Source organism: Scyliorhinus torazame, chromosome 19 (assembly GCF_047496885.1).
Source record: "Scyliorhinus torazame isolate Kashiwa2021f chromosome 19, sScyTor2.1, whole genome shotgun sequence".
NCBI lineage: Eukaryota > Metazoa > Chordata > Chondrichthyes > Carcharhiniformes > Scyliorhinidae > Scyliorhinus > Scyliorhinus torazame.
In genome coordinates, this window is record NC_092725.1 from 57,822,603 (window position 1) to 57,840,890 (window position 18,288).

Genomic DNA, 18,288 nt, shown 5'->3' on the forward strand with positions numbered 1-18,288 from the left:
GTGGCATTTCGGATAGATGAGCTCAAGTTTATGGAGCTCAGACGGTAGGAGGCCAACCAGGAGAGCATTTGGATAGCCGAGTTTGTAGGCATCAAAAAATGAGGGTTTCAGCAGGGGCAGAGATAGGGGATGTTACAGAGGTGAGAGGAGGTGGGCTTGATGTTGGAGAGCATCCTGGGTAAGAAGCTCAACATAGGGTGAAATAAAACATCAAAGTTTCAAACGGCCTGGTTCAGCATCAGATTGTAGTGGGGGAGAAGGCTGGAATTGGTGATGAGTAAATGGAGTTTGTGAAGGAAATCAAAAACACTAGCTTTGACCTTCCGAATATTTAATTGAAGAAAATTTCTGTCCATCCAATACTAGATGTGAGACGAGCAATGTGACAAATCAGAGATAGTGGAGGTGTTATGGTGGAGTAGATCAACTGTTGTCAGTCCACAGATGGAAATTGATTGTGTGTTTTTGGATGATGTTGCCTCAGAGACTCTGTAGGTAACAATGCAGGAGCAGGAAGAGAAGACATTGCAGGTGATTCTCAGGCTACAATAGGACAGATAGGCCTGGAACAAAGCACAAGCTATTCCACCAACTATATAATAGACGCATTGTCGGTGGATGGACCGTGGCGTACTATGTGCCAAAGGCTATTGACAGGTCGAGAATAATGAGATTTATCACAGTCACAGTCGCATAGAATATAATTGGTGACTTTCATAAGGGAACGGAAACTTGAAACTGAATGGTTCGAATTGGCGGGAAAGATGGACATGGATTTTGGAGGTGAGACTTTGGAGGACTTTGTGGAGGAAAAGGAAGTTGGAAATGGGACAATAGTTTGCACTGGCAAAGGGGTTAAGGGTGGGCATATTGAACAGAAGGTGATGATGATAAATTTGAAGCAGAGGGGAACAGTGCGAAGGAAAGGGAACTGCGGTCGTTAACATGGGGGTCAGAAAGGGAGGTTCGATGGTTAGAAGTTGGTCAGAAATGGATCGAGATAATAGAAGTTGGTCTGAGAAAGAACACGACGGGGGTGAGGGGTGTCAGGCAAAAAACTAAAGAGAACTGCTGGGGTAAGTGCACAGGCAGTCAGCGAGTAGGAAAAACCAACAGATAACCTATGAGATTGCCAGCAAATAGGAACAGCTGATAGATACCCCATGAATCTGCTGAGAAACACAAACATAGACTTCCAGGTTTCCCTGTTTTCGGAAATAGCACATATTATTTGAACATTTTCTTTTGTGTTTTTAGGTGCTATACAGAAGAGTCGGCACGGTAACGAATACGCTGTTACAGACAGTGGGAAATAATATAAATATACCGATTTACGACGAGGGAGACTACATTGTGGAAGTGCGAGCCTATGGAGAAGGAGGGGATGGAGCAGTGGACTCAGTCAGAATTTTTAAAAGTAAGTTGATAGTTATCCCTTTCCTCAGGAGGTTGAGTGTACAGGGAGCAAACGGATTCTAATGGGCTCCGTGAGACGCTGAGGAGTGGATGATTGATGGTGGTGCAGGGGTGGGGGGAGGAGGCCCTCTGTTCCCTCATTCCTGAGCACAGGAAAAGTAGACATTTGCTGTTAGTCCAGGATGTACAGTTGTTAGAAAAAGGAAAAGAACAATCTACAAGCTCCCCATCACAGCCTTCTGAAAGATGATGGCTTTTGCAGCATTAATTTTACTGGCTGCTCAGTGCTAAGTGTTGCTTACCCTTTATGGGCAGAATTTCTTCCTGACATCTGAACATGGTTGTCCTCCACTTTCAATCAGATTTTCCTTGCCCTGCCCTCCTGACTTCCCTTGCCGCCGGGGTTGGTTAGCTCAGTTGGCTTGTCGGCTGGTTCGTGATGCGGAGAGATGCCAACGGCACGGGTTCAATTCCTGTACTGGCTGAGATTATCCACAAAGTTATGCCTTCTCGCCCTTGGCCCTCGCCTGAGGTGCGGTGACCCTCAGATTAAATCACCACCTATCGGCTCTCTGTCAAATAAAAAGGGTCTGCACGGTGGCACAGTGGTTAGCACTGCTGCCTCACAGCGCCAGGGACCCGGGTTCAATTCTGGCCTTGGGTGATTGTGTGGAGTTTGTACTTTCTCCCTGTATCTGCGTGGATTTCCTCCAGGTGTTCCGGTTTCCTCCCACAGTCCAAAGATGTACATGTTAGGCGGATTGGCCATGATAAATTATCCCTTAGTATACAAAAGGTTAGGTGGGGTTACTGAGTTGGGGTGGGGTCATGGGCCAAGATAGGGTGCTCTTTTGGAGGGTTGGTGCAGACTCAATGGGCCAAATGGTCTCTTTCTGCACTGTAGGGGTTCTATGATTCTATTCTATGATTCTATGCAATATTCCATGTTCACCTCTTCAATACTGTTTAGGACACAATATATTTCTGGCAAGTTTCCTCTCAGGCATCATTTTTGATGGCATAGAAGTCCCGGTTTCTTCAGCCTTCTCGTAGCTCAGTTCTCTGAGACTGGGGACACGCCATCTACAGAGTTTGAGCTTGTGCCTTGGTTGTCAAGGCTGGGTATATGTTGCTGTATGTCCATTTGCTTCGAGAGGTAGATCCCCACAGAACATATCCACTCAACATCCAGATAGAGTATACCCACACACCAGCACTGAACTTTCTCAGTGGAGTGTGCCCACTCACCATCCCTGTTGAATGGGTGGCCTTTTCATTTTGTATAGTGAACTCAGCTCGGTTTCAAAAAAAGCATGTGGGTTTCACTCGTTTTAATCAACAAGGTTGCTGTAAAACTCAACAACGGCGACAGGAGTGGGGGTCAACTTAAAATGTCTGTGGGAAGCCCTTTTAAAACTGAACTCCCAAAATGTTTGAACAACCTATGTGTGGTGATGTACATCACTGTAAGTACACAAAGCGTTAATGTACATACACTACACCTAGCTAGACACTAGAGGGAGCACCAGAGACATGGCACACAGACAGTCAACCAATAGGTCATTAAGATAGGACACGACCAATGGGCATTCACTTTTAAAAAAAATAATTTTTATTAAAGGTTTTCATAAAATATCAATACAAAATGAGAAAGAAAAAAGAACCCAACAGGGTTAAGTACAAAACACAATCTAAAAAAGCAACCCCCCAAACCCCACCCCCAGGGCCTAAATAATAAATTAACATTAACACCCCGACTTAAGACAACAGGTGTATACACCCCCTCAGACCCTTCCAGGTAAATAACACAAACAAAAATAAAGTAAACCCCCCCCCACCCCCCGAGCTGCTGCTGCCATTGACCAATGTCTATCGTTCTGCCAGAAAGTCTAAGAACGGTTGCCACCGCCTAAAGAACCCTTGTACCGACCCTCTCAAGGCGAATTTAACCCTCTCTAATTTAATGAACCCTGCCATATCGCTGATCCAGGATTCCACGCTTGGGGGCCTCGTATCTTTCCACTGAAGGAGAATCCTTCGCCGGGCTACCAGGGACGCAAAGGCCAGAATTCCAGCCTCTTTCGCCTCCTGCACTCCCGGCACCTCTGCCACCCCAAATATTGCGAGCCCCCAGCCCGGTTTGAACCTGGATCCTACCACCCTCGACACCGTCCTCGCTACGCCCTTCCAAAATTCCTCCAGCGCTGGGCATGCCCAGAACATATGGGTGGGATTTGATGGGCTCCCTGAGCACCTAACACACTGTCCTCACCCCCAAAGAACCTGCTCATCCTTGTCCCGGTCATGTGTGCCCTGTGCAGCACCTTAAACTGTATGAGGCTGATGCCTCGCGCACCAAGAGGAAGAGTTCACCCTCCCTAGGGCATCTGCCCACGTCCCCTCTTCGATCTCCTCTCCCAACTCCTCCTCCCATTTACCTTTCAACTCCACCACCGAGGCCTCCTCCTCCTCCTGCATCACCTGGTAAGTTTCCGAGATCTTCCCCACTCCCACCCACCCCCCCAAGAGCACCCTGTCCTGTACTGTGTGTGGCAGTAGCCGTGGGAATTCCACCACATGCCGTCTGGCAAACGCCCTTACCTGTAAGTACCTGAAGGTGTTCCCCGGGGGGAGCCCATACTTCTCCTCCAGCTCACCCAAGCTCGCGAACTTCCCCTCCACAAACAGGTCCCACAACTTTCGTATCCCTGACCTGTGCCACCCCGAAAACCCTCCACCTGTTCTTCCTGGGGCGAAACGGTGGTTCCCCCGTAATGGGGTCCACGCCGAGGCCCTTACTTCCCCCCTATGCCGCCTCCACTGCCCCCATATTTTGAGGGCCGCCACCACCACCGGGCTCGTGGTATACCTCCTTGGAGGGAGCGGCAGCGGCGCCGTTGCCAGCGCCCCTAGACTCGTACCGACACAGGACGCCGTCTCCAACCTCTTCCATGCAGCCCCCTCCCCCTCCATCACCCACTTGCGCACCATTGTCGCATTGGCGGCCCAGTAGTACCCACAGAGGTTGGGCAGCGCCAGCCCCCCCCTATCTCTACTCCACTCCAGGAACACCCTCCTCACCCTCGGAGTCCCTCGCGCCCACACAAACCCCATTATACTCCTGTTAACCCGCCTGAAAAAAGCCTTTGGGATAAACACGGGGAGGCACTGGGACAGGAACAAAAACCTAGGGAGCACCGTCATTTTGATTGACTGCACCTTACCCGCCAAGACAGCGGCAACGCGTCCCACCTCTTGAACTCCTCCTCCATTTGCTCCACCAGCCTTGTAAAGTTAAGCCTATGCAGGACCCCCCAGCTCCTGGCCACCTGGACCCCCAAATATCTGAAAATCCTCTCGCCCTTTTTAGCGGGAGCTCGCCAATTCCCCTCTCCTGGTCCCCTCGCTGAACTACGAACAGCTCGCTCTTCCCCATATTGAGCTTGTACCCCGAAAAGTCCCCGAATTCCCTAAGGATCCTCATTACCTCTGGCATTCCTCCCACCGGGTCCGCCACATACAGCAGCAGGTCGTCCGCATAAAGCGACACCCTATGCTCCTCCCCACCCCGCACCAACCCCCTCCAGTTCCTCGACTCTCTCAGTGCCATAGCCAGGGGTTCAATCGCCAGTGCGAAGAGCAGAGGGGACAGGGGACACCCTTGTCTCGTCCCTCGGTGCAACTGAAAGTACTCGGACCTCCTCCTATTTGTGGCCACACTCGCCATCGGGACCTCATACAACAGCCTAACCCACCTGACAAACCCCTCACCAAACCTGAACCTCTTCAGCACCTCCCACAAGTACCCCCACTCTACCCTATCGAAGGCTTTCTCAGCGTCCATCGCCACCACTATCTCCGCCTCCCCCTCCCTCGCCGGCATCATGATAACTTTCAAAAGCCTCCGCACATTCGCGTTCAACTGTCTCCCCTTCACAAACCCCGTCTGGTCTTCATGGATGATCTGCGGCACACAATCCTCAATCCTCGTGGTTCACCAGCACCTTGGCATCTACATTTAGCAAGGAAATCGGTCTGTAAGACACACATTGCAGGGGATCCTTGTCCCGCTTCAGGATCAAGGAGATCAGTGCTCGGGACATCGTCGGGGGTAAAGCCCTCCCCCCCCTCCCTTGCCTCATTAAAGGTCCTAACTAACAGCGGGCCCAACAGGTCCATATATTTTTCATAGAACACGACCGGGAAACTGTCCGGCCCCGGTGCCTTTCCCGCCTGCATGCTTCCTATCCCTTTGATCAGCTCCTCCAGCCCAATCGGGGCTCCCAGTCCCGCCACCAGTCCCTCTTCCACCTTTGGAAACCTCAATTGGTCCAGGAAACGGCCCATCCCTCCCTCCTCCCGTGGGGGCTCAGATCGGTACAATTCCTCGTAGAAGTCCCTGAAGACCCCATTGATGCCAACCCCACTCCGCACCACGCTCCCTCCCCTGTCCTTAACTCCCCCGATATCCCTAGCTACGTCCCGCTTCCGAAGCTGATGCGCCAGCATCCGGCTTGCCTTTTCCCCATACTCGTAGACCGCCCCCTGGGCCTTCCTCCACTGCACCTCCGCTTTCCTGGTGGTCACCAGGTCGAATTCGGCCTGGAGGCTGCGCCTCTTCCTCAACAATCCTTCCTCAGGTTCTTCCGCATACCTCCTGTCTACCCTCACCATCTCCCCCACCAGCCTCTCCCTCTCCCCCCGCTCCCTCCGCTCCTTGTGGGCCCTGATGGAGATCAGCTCTCCCCTCACCACCGCCTTCAGTGCCTCCTATGACATCCCCACTCGGACCTCCCCGTTGTCGTTGGTCTTCAAGTACCTCTCTATACTTCCTCGGACCCGCTCGCTCACCTCGTCCGCCAACAGCCCCACCTCCACGCGCCACAGCGGGCGCTGGTCCCTCTCCTCCCCCATCTCCAAGTCCACCCAATGCGGGGCGTGGTCCGAAATGGCTATTGCCGAATACTCGGTATCCTCTACTCTCGCTATCAGCGCCCTACTCAAAACAAAAAAGTCGATTCGAGAATAAGCCTTATGGACATGTGAGAAGAATAAAAATTCTCTAGCCCCCGGCCTTGCAAATCTCCAAGGGTCCACCCCTCCCATTTGGTCCATAAATCCCCTCAACACTCTAGCCGCCGCCGGCTTCCTACCCGTCCTAGACCTGGAGCGATCCAGTGCCGGATCCAACACCGTGTTAAAGTCTCCCCCCATTATCAGGCCCCCCACTTCCAAGTCTGAGATCCGACCCAACATACGCCGCATAAAACCCGCATCGTCCCAGTTCGGAGCACACACATTGACCAGTACCACCCTCTCTCCCTGCAACTTACCACTTACCATTATGTACCTACCGCCATTATCTGCCACAATGCTCGACGCCTCAAATAACACCTTCTTTCCCACCAAGATCGCCACCCCTCGATTTTTGGCATCTAGCCCCGAGTGAAACACCTGACCTACCCACCCTTTCCTCAGTCTTACCTGGTCTGCCACCTTCAGGTGTGTCTCCTGGAGCATAACCACATCCGCCTTGAGCCCCTTCAGGTGCGCGAACATGCGGGCCCGCTTAACCGGCCCATTCAGTCCCCTTACATTCCAGGTTATCAGCCGGATCAGGGGGCAACTCGCCCCCCTCCCCCGCCGACTAGCCATGACCCGTCCTCGGCCAGCCACACCCCACACCCGGCCCGTTCCCCACAGCGGCATACCCCCGTCTCGACCCACCCCACTCGCTCCAGCTCCTACTTGATCTTAGCAGCAGCAACTCGATTCCCCCCCCACCCCCCGGCTAGGACCCATCCTAGCTGGTTTACTCCCCCCATTGCACTTCCGCAAGTCAGCTGACACCTGCTGGCCCCGGCCACTCCCGCCTCCCCTTCGACTCCTCCCATTGTGTGGCACACCCTCCTCTCCCGCTCCCCATTCACAGGCTCTCCCCCTCCGTTCTAAGCGCGGGAATCAATCCTCGCTTCCCCCCCCACCCCCCCAGTCTTCGGCACGGGAATAAAATCCCGTGATCTCCACCTACCAGGCCCCGCCACCAACCAAAACAGTGCCCAACCCGCCCCATCCACCCTCCCCAACCCGAAAGAGAAAAACATAGAGAAAAAGAAACCCAAAACAATGCAGAGGCCCCCCCCCCCGAACCAAAAATAGGCATAACATATCCACCGCAGTCCCCAATTGCCCATCCCGACCCTCAGTCTGTGTCCAGCTTCTCGGCCTGAACAAAGGCCCACACTCCTCCGGAGACTCAAAATAATGGTGCCGGTCCTTGTAGGTAACCCACAGTCGCGCCGGCTGCAACATGCCAAACTTCACCCCCTTCCTGTGCAGCACCGCCTTCGCTCGATTGTACCCGGCCCTCCTCTTCGCCACCTCCGCACTCCAGTCCTGATGTATCCGAACCTCCGCGTTCTCCCACCTGCTGCTCCTCTCCTTCTTGGCCCACCTGAGCACACACTCCCGATCGACGAACCGATGGAACCGCACCAGCACCGCCCGCGGAGGCTCGTTAGCCTTGGGCCTCCTCGCCAACACTCTATGGGCCCCTTCCAGCTCCAGGGGCCCCTGGAAGGACCCCGCTCCCATCAGCGAGTTTAACATGGTGACCACATAGGCCCCCACGTGCGGCCCCTCCAGCCCCTCCGGGAGGCCCAGAATCCGCAGATTCTTCCGCCTCGACCGATTCTCCATCTCCTCAAACCGCTCTTGCCATTTCTTGTGTAGCGCAAGGTGCGCCTCCACCTTTACCGCCAGGACTAAGACCTCGTCCTCATTGTCAGAGATCTTTTGTTGTGCCTCTCGGATCACCACCCCCTGGGCCGTCTGTGTCTCCAGCAGCTTATCAATAGAAGCCTTCATCGGCTCTAGCAGGTCCGTTTTAATCTCTCTGAGGCAGCGCTGGATACCCTCCTGTTGCTCCTCCGCCCACTACCTCCACGCTGCCTGGTCTCCGCCCGCCGCCATTTTGTCCTTCTTCCCTCCCTTCTTCTGGTCCACCACCACCTTTTTTGTCACCCCGCTCCTAGTTAAAGCCATATACTGACGGGGAGCTATTATTAACTCCTTCCCACACCGGGAAACATCGGAAAAGTGCCCTTGGGGGCCAGAAAAGAGCCCAAAAGTCAGTTTTTGCGGGAGCCGCCGAATGTGCGACTTAGCTCCGCATTGCCGCAACCGGAAGTCTCGAGAGGGAATCCTTTTGGCAGTGTTCGCTTCACCAATCTGCCCCAAAATGTCTGTGGAAACTCCTGAAAAAGGTCTGAGAGTCCGTCCAGACGGGAGCTGCCGAATGCGTGACCTACTCCTCCATGGCCGCCACCGGAAGCCTCGTCCCCGCTTCTTCAGTGGCCTTGGTGAGATCTTTTCACAGTTGTTCCCTCTGCTGTTAGAATTCAACTTTGATAAAGGCCCTCAGGTCAGTTTGCAGCTTTAAGCTTGCCTTTCCCCCGCCTGCATGCTGGAAGAGGCTCTGTTTATCCTGCAGTTACAGCCAAATCTTTTACTGTTTCTGCCGGGTCTGGTAGCCAAAAGACATAACATTTCTGGGGGACACTGTCAGGGGAATGTTGCAGTCTTCCTGCCACACCGGGAAATGTCAAACAAATACCGTGGGGGCCCTGTAAAAGAGCCCAAAAGTCCGTTCCAAGCGGGTGCTACCGAATATGCGACCTAGCTCTGCATAGCCGCACCCGGAAGTCCAATGGGCATTCACGATACACACAGAGGTGACACTACCACAGGAGGGCATTACACCAACCCATATAAAAGGACACAGCACACATGCTCAGTCTCTTTCCAGTGGAGACACTCAGTGAGTACAGACACAGGGTTGATTGAACATCACTCCCACCACGTGGATTGTAGCAGACTGGTTTGTCAGTCTGAGTAGCTATAGAAGGATTAACATAGAAGGAGACAAATCCAAGTAGGAGAATTGTTAATAGTTTAATAAATGTGTTAAAGCTATCTCCAAGTCTGAACCTTCCTTTGTCAGAGTGCACATCAAGGAAGCAGCTTATGCTACGTCAAGAGCATAACAAAACACTATGTACACTAATGTTTCTTTCCAGCGATGTACACAACCCTCAGTGTTGTATTGATTCCATGCTTATTCCTGAAGTTCTCTCTCACTGGCTCTTTGGGAAGAGCTAATATATGAAAAATGTCCGAGTGACGCAAACTTTTCCTCCCCCACAGAACTGTGTTGAAATTTTGTATGAAGTTTAAGACTGTGATAAACATTTTTGCCTGCCTGTTTCAGCACAGCTGTTTGAGCTTTTCAAAAGTCATTCTTTGTGGCGGTTTTGCAAGACTGTGCAATAGTGTTTGCTCCAAATCTGCAAGGAAATCTAATTATCTCCAGATGCTGTTTAATATCCATTCATCCCAATAGGCATTGTGCATCAGGCTGCTTTGTTCACCCTGTGCCAATGCACTTATCTGCTACACACTGCAGCATTCCCACATGTACAGAACATCACCTGAGCTGCAGCAATAGGCAAGCGTTTGAGTTTTATTTCTACACTGGCATCTAAATATTCGCCAGGAATGACGATTCACTTTCTCTCACGGCGTGCTGTGCGCTAGAGATGTGCATCAGCAAGTCTGATGTCAATGTGTTTTCATTCTTGGAGAAACATTCAAAGCTCAGGGCCCTGTGCCGATTTTCAACAGCAGATCACACGAAACAGAATATATTATCTATAAAACACTCACGGGCACTCCATTGTGAGTCCATTCAGTGAGTAAGTCATGAAATGTCGCCTCAGTTGAGCTCGGAACAGGTGGCAACTGGATGCTAATGTTGCCCTCATCGCGCTTGGACTTTCAAAGAAAAGGTTGCACGAATCGTTCTTTCTGATTGTTATCCAGCCTCCCCTCGGTGATAGGAGTGGGGGCCAACTTGAAATGTCTGTGGGGATGTCCTTTTGCAACTGAACTCCCAGAATGTTTGATAAACCCACAACCACAAATATTTATTTGCAGTGATATAAACTGCATAACCCTGAAGTGTTGTATTGAATCCATGCTTATTCCTGATCGTACAGATCAGGTTTGTGTCTTACTGTGCTCTGTGACTGGATAGCCACCCAACATTCATAGCACAAAGTCCACTCCCTGAATAACCTGTATCTGGATTAGCTGTACCAGCCTACACTTGTGACCTGTGGAAATCCACCACAGTCAGCTCCTTGAGGAAAGGAAAGGGGAACAAATTGGAACAGGTTAGGCACACCAGGTCAATGTTTAATAACCAGTATTAACACTCACAGAGCAACGACGCCTTTGGCAAGTAATGTCGATATGTTTTTATCTGTTAGATTGAACCATATATTTCATTCGCTTCGAGTCACACTTACTTCCTAGAACACTTTCGCTTTCACATTTTAATGATTGGATGCAACACAATTTGACTAATTCAGTCACTGTTATTTAGTGGCCCTGATAGGATATGGCGTGTAAGATGGTGTAACACTGCAACTGGATGAAGTAACATTACCTTACAAATCAAAGTGTGCAATACCATTGGAGATCCACCAGTTTGGTACCAGGCATGCTAGAATCACAAAGACAAAACTGTGAGAAATCACAATGAATGGGAGAAAATGAGTCTTCGCAGGACCAATTTGAAAAATAGCTGGATATTGTCCTGGAAAGGTTTTAGAGACTTCAGCACGGTGGCACAGTGGTTAGCACTGCTGCATCACAGTGCCAGGGAACCGGGTTCAATTCCAACCTTGGGTAATTGTCTGTGTGGAGTTTATACGTTCTCCCCGTGTCTGCGTAGGTTTCCTCCGGGTGTTCCGGTTTCCTCCCACAGTCCAACGATGTGCAGGTTAGGTGGATTGACCAGGCTAAAAATTGCCCCTTAGTGTCCAGGTATGTGCTGGTTAGGTCGGTTTATGGGGATAGGGCAGCGGAGTGGGCCTAGGTAAGGTGCTCTTTCAGAGGATCGGTGCAGACTCAATGGGTCGAATGGCCTCTGTTATAACCCCCACAAGGGAACATGGGGAAACCATTGTTGATCTCTCCTTAGGACTTGTGGAGTAAGAGCTTCCTAAAGAGGGGTGGAGACCATCCAGCTGGAGCTCGTTATGAACAAAAATAAAAGCCAGCCCAAAGCAGGGCCTGGTGTGGCTAGTTCTCCCAGCAAGGACTGTACTGCGAGTGAGATGCTGCCTTGAGCAGAATATTGTATATAGTTAAATAAACCTCTGTTCTCTTACCGCTGGTTCTTCAGGTTACTGAAGCCTCCTTGTGCACTGTGGGGGTTCTATGGTGTCGGATATCAAATGGACTGAATGGCCACAATTACTCAAAACTACCTTGTTCATAGAATCATAGAATTTACAGTGCAGAAGGAGGCCATTTGGCCCATCGAGCCTGCACCGGTCCTTGGAAAGAGCACCCCACTTAAGCCCACCTCCACCCTAAGCCGGTAACCCAGTAACCCCACCCAACTTTTTCTGGACACTAAGGGCAATTTTAGCATGACCAATCCACCTAACCTGCACATCTTTGGACTGTGGGAGGAAACCGGAGCACCCGGAGGAAACCCACGCAGATACGGGGAGAACGTGACCCAAGCTGGGAATAGAACCTGGGACCCTGGAACTGTGAAGCAACAGTGCTAACAACTGTGCCACCGTGCCGTCCGCAATTGTTATTGTGACTGGGCACTCTTCCCGATTAAAAGTTTATTATTTTCATTTGTTTTCAATTTTGCCTAAAATTGTTTGTCTTGGTGTTCACTTATACTTTTTAATAGTTTGATCACCGTTATTAGGTTTTACACAGTCGCTGTACCAGCTTTAAGCACAGGGCAAACCCAATCCACACCACTGTCGCTATTTAAACTTTGCACTTTTTGGCTGCCTCTTGTTAACTATGATCTTGTGTGCTGCTCTCCCTACCCAAACTCTGAATTGGATGTTAACTCTACAGATGCTAAACTCTTCTTTTGTACAGAGATGGGATCTGAAGCAAAAGGGCTAACCTGCCCTCAAGCAGCGGATAGGCAATTCAAGTCAGTTAAAGGCCAATTGAGATGTCCTTACCGGCTTGTGGGTACCCACAGCCAGAGGTCACACTGTGGAGGAGCCCCCCACCCCGCCATTATGTTGATCCGGAAGCTGTGGCCATTTTATAATTCAAAAGTATTAGACGTTGCTGAAAGGGCATCTCAGGATGTTGCCCTCTTATATGAAACAGCAGTCTTCAACTTCTCCCAAGCTGAGGAAACCCTCTATCAACCCTCCAGCTTTGATAGCCTGGTGAAGGAAAGCCTGTTGACGATTCCCCACAACATTTCAGTTGTTCCCCACAATATTTCAGGACGCCCCCGCCCCCTCCCCCCCCCTCTCTCTCCCTCCCCAGCCTGCAAATGTTTCATTCACAATCCAGGATACAGAATTCTACAACTGGCTTCACTGTGCAGTTAGACAAGGCCAGCAGCACTCATTCTTCCTCAGAACAATATATAATTAACAGTATGTACATATGTGCACAGTTTTCCTGCCGTGTTCTGGTGACAGGCAAAGTCTCCCAATGTCAATGCATGTTTGGAAAACTATTGCCATACTGGATTTGTGTAAAAGGAGGAAAAAAATACTTGTATTAAAAAAATGCCTTTCGCAACCTTGAGAGAATCTCAGGCACTTAGTAGCCAATTAAGTACTTCTTTGGACGTGCGATCACAATTGGAATGGAAAAGAAAATGACAGCCAATTTGCATTCTCTGGGGTCCCAAAGGAGCAATGTGATTGTGTCCAAACAATCTATTTGTTTTCATAATGTTGGTTGAGGGATAAATACTGGCAAGAGATTCGGGATAACTCCCGTGCTCTTCTACAAATTGTTCATTGAGATATTCTACCTCCACCCTAGAGGGAAGGCAGCATCACATCCAAATGATGGCACCTCCATCGTTATAGTGTCAGCACAGATCTTGTGCTCAAGTCTCTGGCGTGTGGACTGCACGGTGGCCACTGTCCGGGTGGAGTTTGCACATTCTCCCCGTATCTGCGTGGGTCTCACCCCCCACAACGCAAAGATGTGCAGGGTAGGTGGATTGGTCATGCTAAATTGCCCCTTAATTGGAAAATGTGAAAGAAACTCTCTGGAGTGTGAAGTAAAGCGACTATGTTTCAAGCTGTGAAGTGAGTTGCCCCATCACTAAGTCACAACTGAAGCTCATCATGACTACCCACTTTGAATGGTGGTCTTGTATCTCTTGGCTTTAGTGTGGTCCGCAGTTGGGTTGCCAAACTGACTCCTGAGAAACACCAACACTTCAGCAATGCTGCATGTATGAAGGCCTGTTGAACCTTCGGTTCGGAGCAGGAAGAGAGCTGACAACACAACACAAACTGTGCCACTGGCTCGTAACTCTACATGGGTCCAAGAGCTGTTTCATCTTTATTTGGAACTGGCCTCCAGTCTTCCTCCTCATTCTGGTATCTGAATTCCCATTGTTTATCTCCAAAGAACAACAATACCATTAGGAATGAATTCAGCAACACAAATATTACATCATGGTTTTGCTCTTTTCCCAGCACTTACAATATCAAAAGGAAATCCTTTTGAGATAAGTGAATTTTTATTTGTGGGTGGAGATAACCAGTGTCGTTTCTTCCCATCTAATAGTAGACGGAGTCTATATTATCTTCAATGGAGAAACCTTTGTGTAGCCTGATTGTTATGACATTACTTCCAACTGGGACATTTGGCTGCCATGTTGTCTTGAGGTTGAGAAAGGCATTTTTATTTAGAAAATATTTTATTGAGGCATTTATAATTTTAACAAATTTCAACATCAAGTTTCAACATAAACAAAAGCACAACAATATAACCAACAACCCCCCCCCCCCCACCCGAGCACAAACCCCAGCCAATGTGACTTACACAAACAGCGCCACCTTCCCCCGCCAATCCTCCGTTGGTTCTCCTGTCCTTACTCATCTCTCCCATGCCTCGCCTCCCCCCCTCCCCCTCTCCCCCGGCTGACAGCTTAATTTTTCTCGAAGAATCCACCTCCAAGCAAACCCCTGCAACGAGCCCCTCAAGGTGAATTTAATCTTCTGAAGTCTGAGAAACCCCGCTACATCACTAACCCATACCCCTGACTTTGGGGGTTCCGGGTCCCTCCATCCTAGTAAGATCCGTCTCCGGGCCACCAGGGAGGCAAAGGCCAGGGCTTTGGCCTCTCTCAGTCCTAGGCTCCCGTGTCTTCCGACAGGCCAAAGATCGGCACCTCTGGACTCGGCACCACCCTCACTTGTAAGACGTCATGACGTCAGCAAACCCCTGCCAGAAACCCCTCGGCTTCGGAAATGCCCAAAACATATGGACGTGGTTTGCAGGCCCCCCAGCACAGCGCCCAACCCCTATCCTCTACCTCCTCAAAGAACCTGCTCATCCGGGCCACAGTCATGTGTACCCTGTGGACCACCTTAAACTGTATCAGTCTGAGCCTGGCACACGATGAGGATGCATTGACTCTCCTCAGGGCCTCCTCCCTTAACCTGGCCTCCAACTCCCCACCCAGCTCTTCTTCCCACTTTCTCTTCACCTCCCCTATTGGGGCTCCCTCCCACTCCATCTATTCCTTATAGATCTCTGAGACCTTCCCCTCTCCTACACCTGTTCTCAATGCCACCTTATCCTGCAGTCCCCGGTGTGGCAGTTGCGGGAGGTTGAAATCTGCCTCCGCACAAAATCTCTCACCTGCAAATACCGGAACCCATTCCCACCTGGCAACTCAAATTCCTCCTCCAAGCTTGGGATCCCCAAATCTCTCGATCCCTGTCCGCTGCCACCTCCCAAACCCCCCATCCAGCCCCCCGGAGCGAACCAGTGGTTATCGCATATCAGTGCCCACACCGATGCCTCCACTAACCTCACGTGCTGCCTCCACTGTCCCCACACCCTCAGGCTTGCCACTACTATCGGCCTGCCCCCAAGCTCGTGTCCTTACATGATGCCGCCTCCACCCGCTCCCACACCGGCTCCTCCCCCACTACCCACTTCGCCGCCCAATAGTAATTAATGAAATTCGGAAGAGCCAGTCCCCCTCCCCGACGCCCCCACCCCAGCAGCCTTCTTCAGCCGCGGGGTTTTCCCCACCCAAACAAATCCCGAGATCTCTGCATTCACTTTTTTAAAGAATGCCTTGGGGATAAAAATTGTGAGGCTCTGAAAAACAAACAAAAACTTCAGGAGAACCGTCATATTAACTGTGTATCTGCCCTGCCAATGACAACGTGAGCGTATCCCACCTCCGAAGGTCCCCCTTCATCTGATCTACCAACCACCCCAAATTCAGTTCATGCAGCTCCTGCGTCACCTGGATACCGAAATATCGAAAGCTCCCTCCCACCACCTTGAACGGCATCTCACCCAATCTCTTCCCATGCCCCCTCGCCTGGATCGCAAAGACCTCACTCTTACTCATATTTAATTTATACCCCGAAAACCTTCCGAATTCCCCCAATATCCCCATAATCCCTCCAATACTCCCCAGTGGGTCTGATATGTACAGAAGTAGATCATCCACGTAAAGCAAGACCCTGTGCTCTACCCCCTCCCCGTATCATTCCCCCACCAGACCCTCGACGTTCTCAATGCCAATGCCAATGGCTCTATAGCCAGGGCAAACAACAGTGGGAAAAGTGGTCACTCCTGCCTCGTCCCTCGGTGCAACCTGAAGTAATCTGTACGCACACTCGCCACAGGTGCCTGATATAGCAGCCGGAACCAGGCCACAAATCCCTGCCCAAACCCAAACCGCCAGTTGGGGCCCCCAGGTCCTCCACCAGCTCTTCATCAGCCTTCGGGAACTCCAACCCTCCCAGAAACCGCCACGCCCCCTCTTCCCCGGCTGGGGGTTCCGACTTGTACAATTTGCTATAAAACATCCCTAAACACCCCGTTCACCCCCGCCGGGTCCAAGACCGTTTTCCCGCCTGCGTCCTTCACTTCACCAATCTCTCTCTCGCCGCCTCCTGCTTCCTCAACTGGTGCACTAACATCTTGCTCGCTTTCTCCTCATACTCATCTACCGCTCCTCTCACCCTTCTCAACTGCCCTACTGCCTTATCCGTGGATAACAACCCGAATTCCATTTGCAACCTTTGCCGTTCCTTTAACAGCCCTTCCTCTGGGGCCTCTGCATATCTTCTGTCCACCTGCAGGATTTCTTCCACTAGCCTTTTATTCTCCACCCGCTCCGCCATGTGTGTCCGAATCCAAATAAACTCCCCCCTGACCACTGCCTTCAACGCCTCCCAAACCGTACCTGCCAACTCCTCCCCCGAATCGTTAATCTCTACATACTCCCAAATGGCCTTCCTCACCCGCTCACACCTCTCTTCCTCCGCTACCAGTCCCACATCCAGCCTCCATTGCGGGCGCTGGGCCCCCCTCCCCCTTTGCTCACTCGTAAATCCATCCAGTGCAGGGCATATTCCGACACCACTGTTGCTGAATACTCGACATCTACCACACCTGCCAACAACATCTTATCCAACACAAAGAAATCTATTCGGGAGTACACCTTGTGCACATGGGAGTAAAACGAGAATTCCCTCGGCCTCCCAAACATCCATGGATCCACCTCCACCCCCCCCCCCCCACCCCCACCCCATGTGCTCTGTGAACCCCCAAAGCTCCTTAGCTGTTGCCGACACCCTCCCTGACCTCGAGCTCAACCGGTTCAGTCTCGGATCCAGGACTGTATTGACGTCCCCACCCATAATCAGCCGATGAGAGTCCAGGTCAGGAATCCTCCCCAGTACCCGCTGCATAAATTCAACATCGTCCCAGTTCGTGGCATAGATGTTTACCAACACCACTGGCATCCCCTCCAGTTTCCCGCTTACCACAGTCAGCCACTATATTTCCCACCTCGAACGCCACCTGTTTATTGACTAAAATCGCCACCCCCTTTCGTTTTAAAGGCCAATCCCAAATGAAATATTTGCCCAACCCTTCCCTTCCTCAGCCTAATCTGGTCCCCCACCTTCAGGTGTATCTCTTATAGCATGGTCACATCCGCCTTCAATCACTTTAGGTGTACGAACACACGGGCCCTCTTGACTGGCCCATTCAATTCTCACACATTCCACACGACCCCCCGCCCATGCTGATCAACCATAGTCTCCCTTGGGTCAGCCTCCCGCCTGTGTCTCGCACCTCCCCAGGCCCACCCTTGACTGCCTTGACCTTGTTAAAGCTCGCTCTCCTCTTGGCCAGCTCTGCACCCAGGTCCTGGTACACTCGGATTTTACTTCCCTCCCAGGTGCAGCACCTCGTCTGCCTGGCCCACCTCACAATTCGCTCCTTGTCCAGTAACCGGTACAACCGCACCACCATCGCCCTCGGCAGTTTGTTCCCCTGGGGCTTCCTCATTAGCATCCTGTGCGCTCGATCCACCTTCAAAGACCATGAAAATGCACCCTCTCCTAGCAGCTTCTCCAGCATGCTCCCCACATATGCGCCAACATCGGCTCTTTTACTCCCCTCCGGCAGGCCCACGATCCTTATGTCCTGCCTGCGTGACCGGTTCTCCAGGTCTTCAACCTTCTCCTGGAGCCTCCTCTGTTGATCCAGCATCCGCCCCATCTCCGCTGCCATCGAGGCAAACTGCTCCTCGTGTTCCCCCACCACCTCCTCCATCTTCTGGATCACCTGACTCTGGGCCGTCAGCTTCGTCTTAACGCGGTCGACGACCGCCTTAATCAAATCCACCGCCCGGACCAGGTCCTCCAGACTCTCCTTCTGTTGCTGGGTCAACTTCTCATTCAAGAAGCTCACCAGCTGGTCCGTCGACCACTGAGCCGGCAGGGCCGCTCCCTGCCCCACCGC

General features: G+C 51.5%; 1 protein-coding gene across 11 annotated transcripts in view; it reads left to right on the forward strand.

Annotated features, from left to right (window-relative positions):
* Positions 1–18,288, forward strand: part of LOC140396152 (contactin-1-like) — a 1,065,645-nt gene that overhangs the window by 970,780 nt on the left and 76,577 nt on the right. For all 11 annotated transcript variants that reach the window (XM_072484363.1, XM_072484362.1, XM_072484364.1 and 8 more), the window contains one exon: positions 1,258–1,417. In XM_072484363.1, the coding sequence (XP_072340464.1) occupies positions 1,258–1,417 (160 nt within the window). The remainder of the gene's footprint in view (positions 1–1,257; positions 1,418–18,288) is intronic.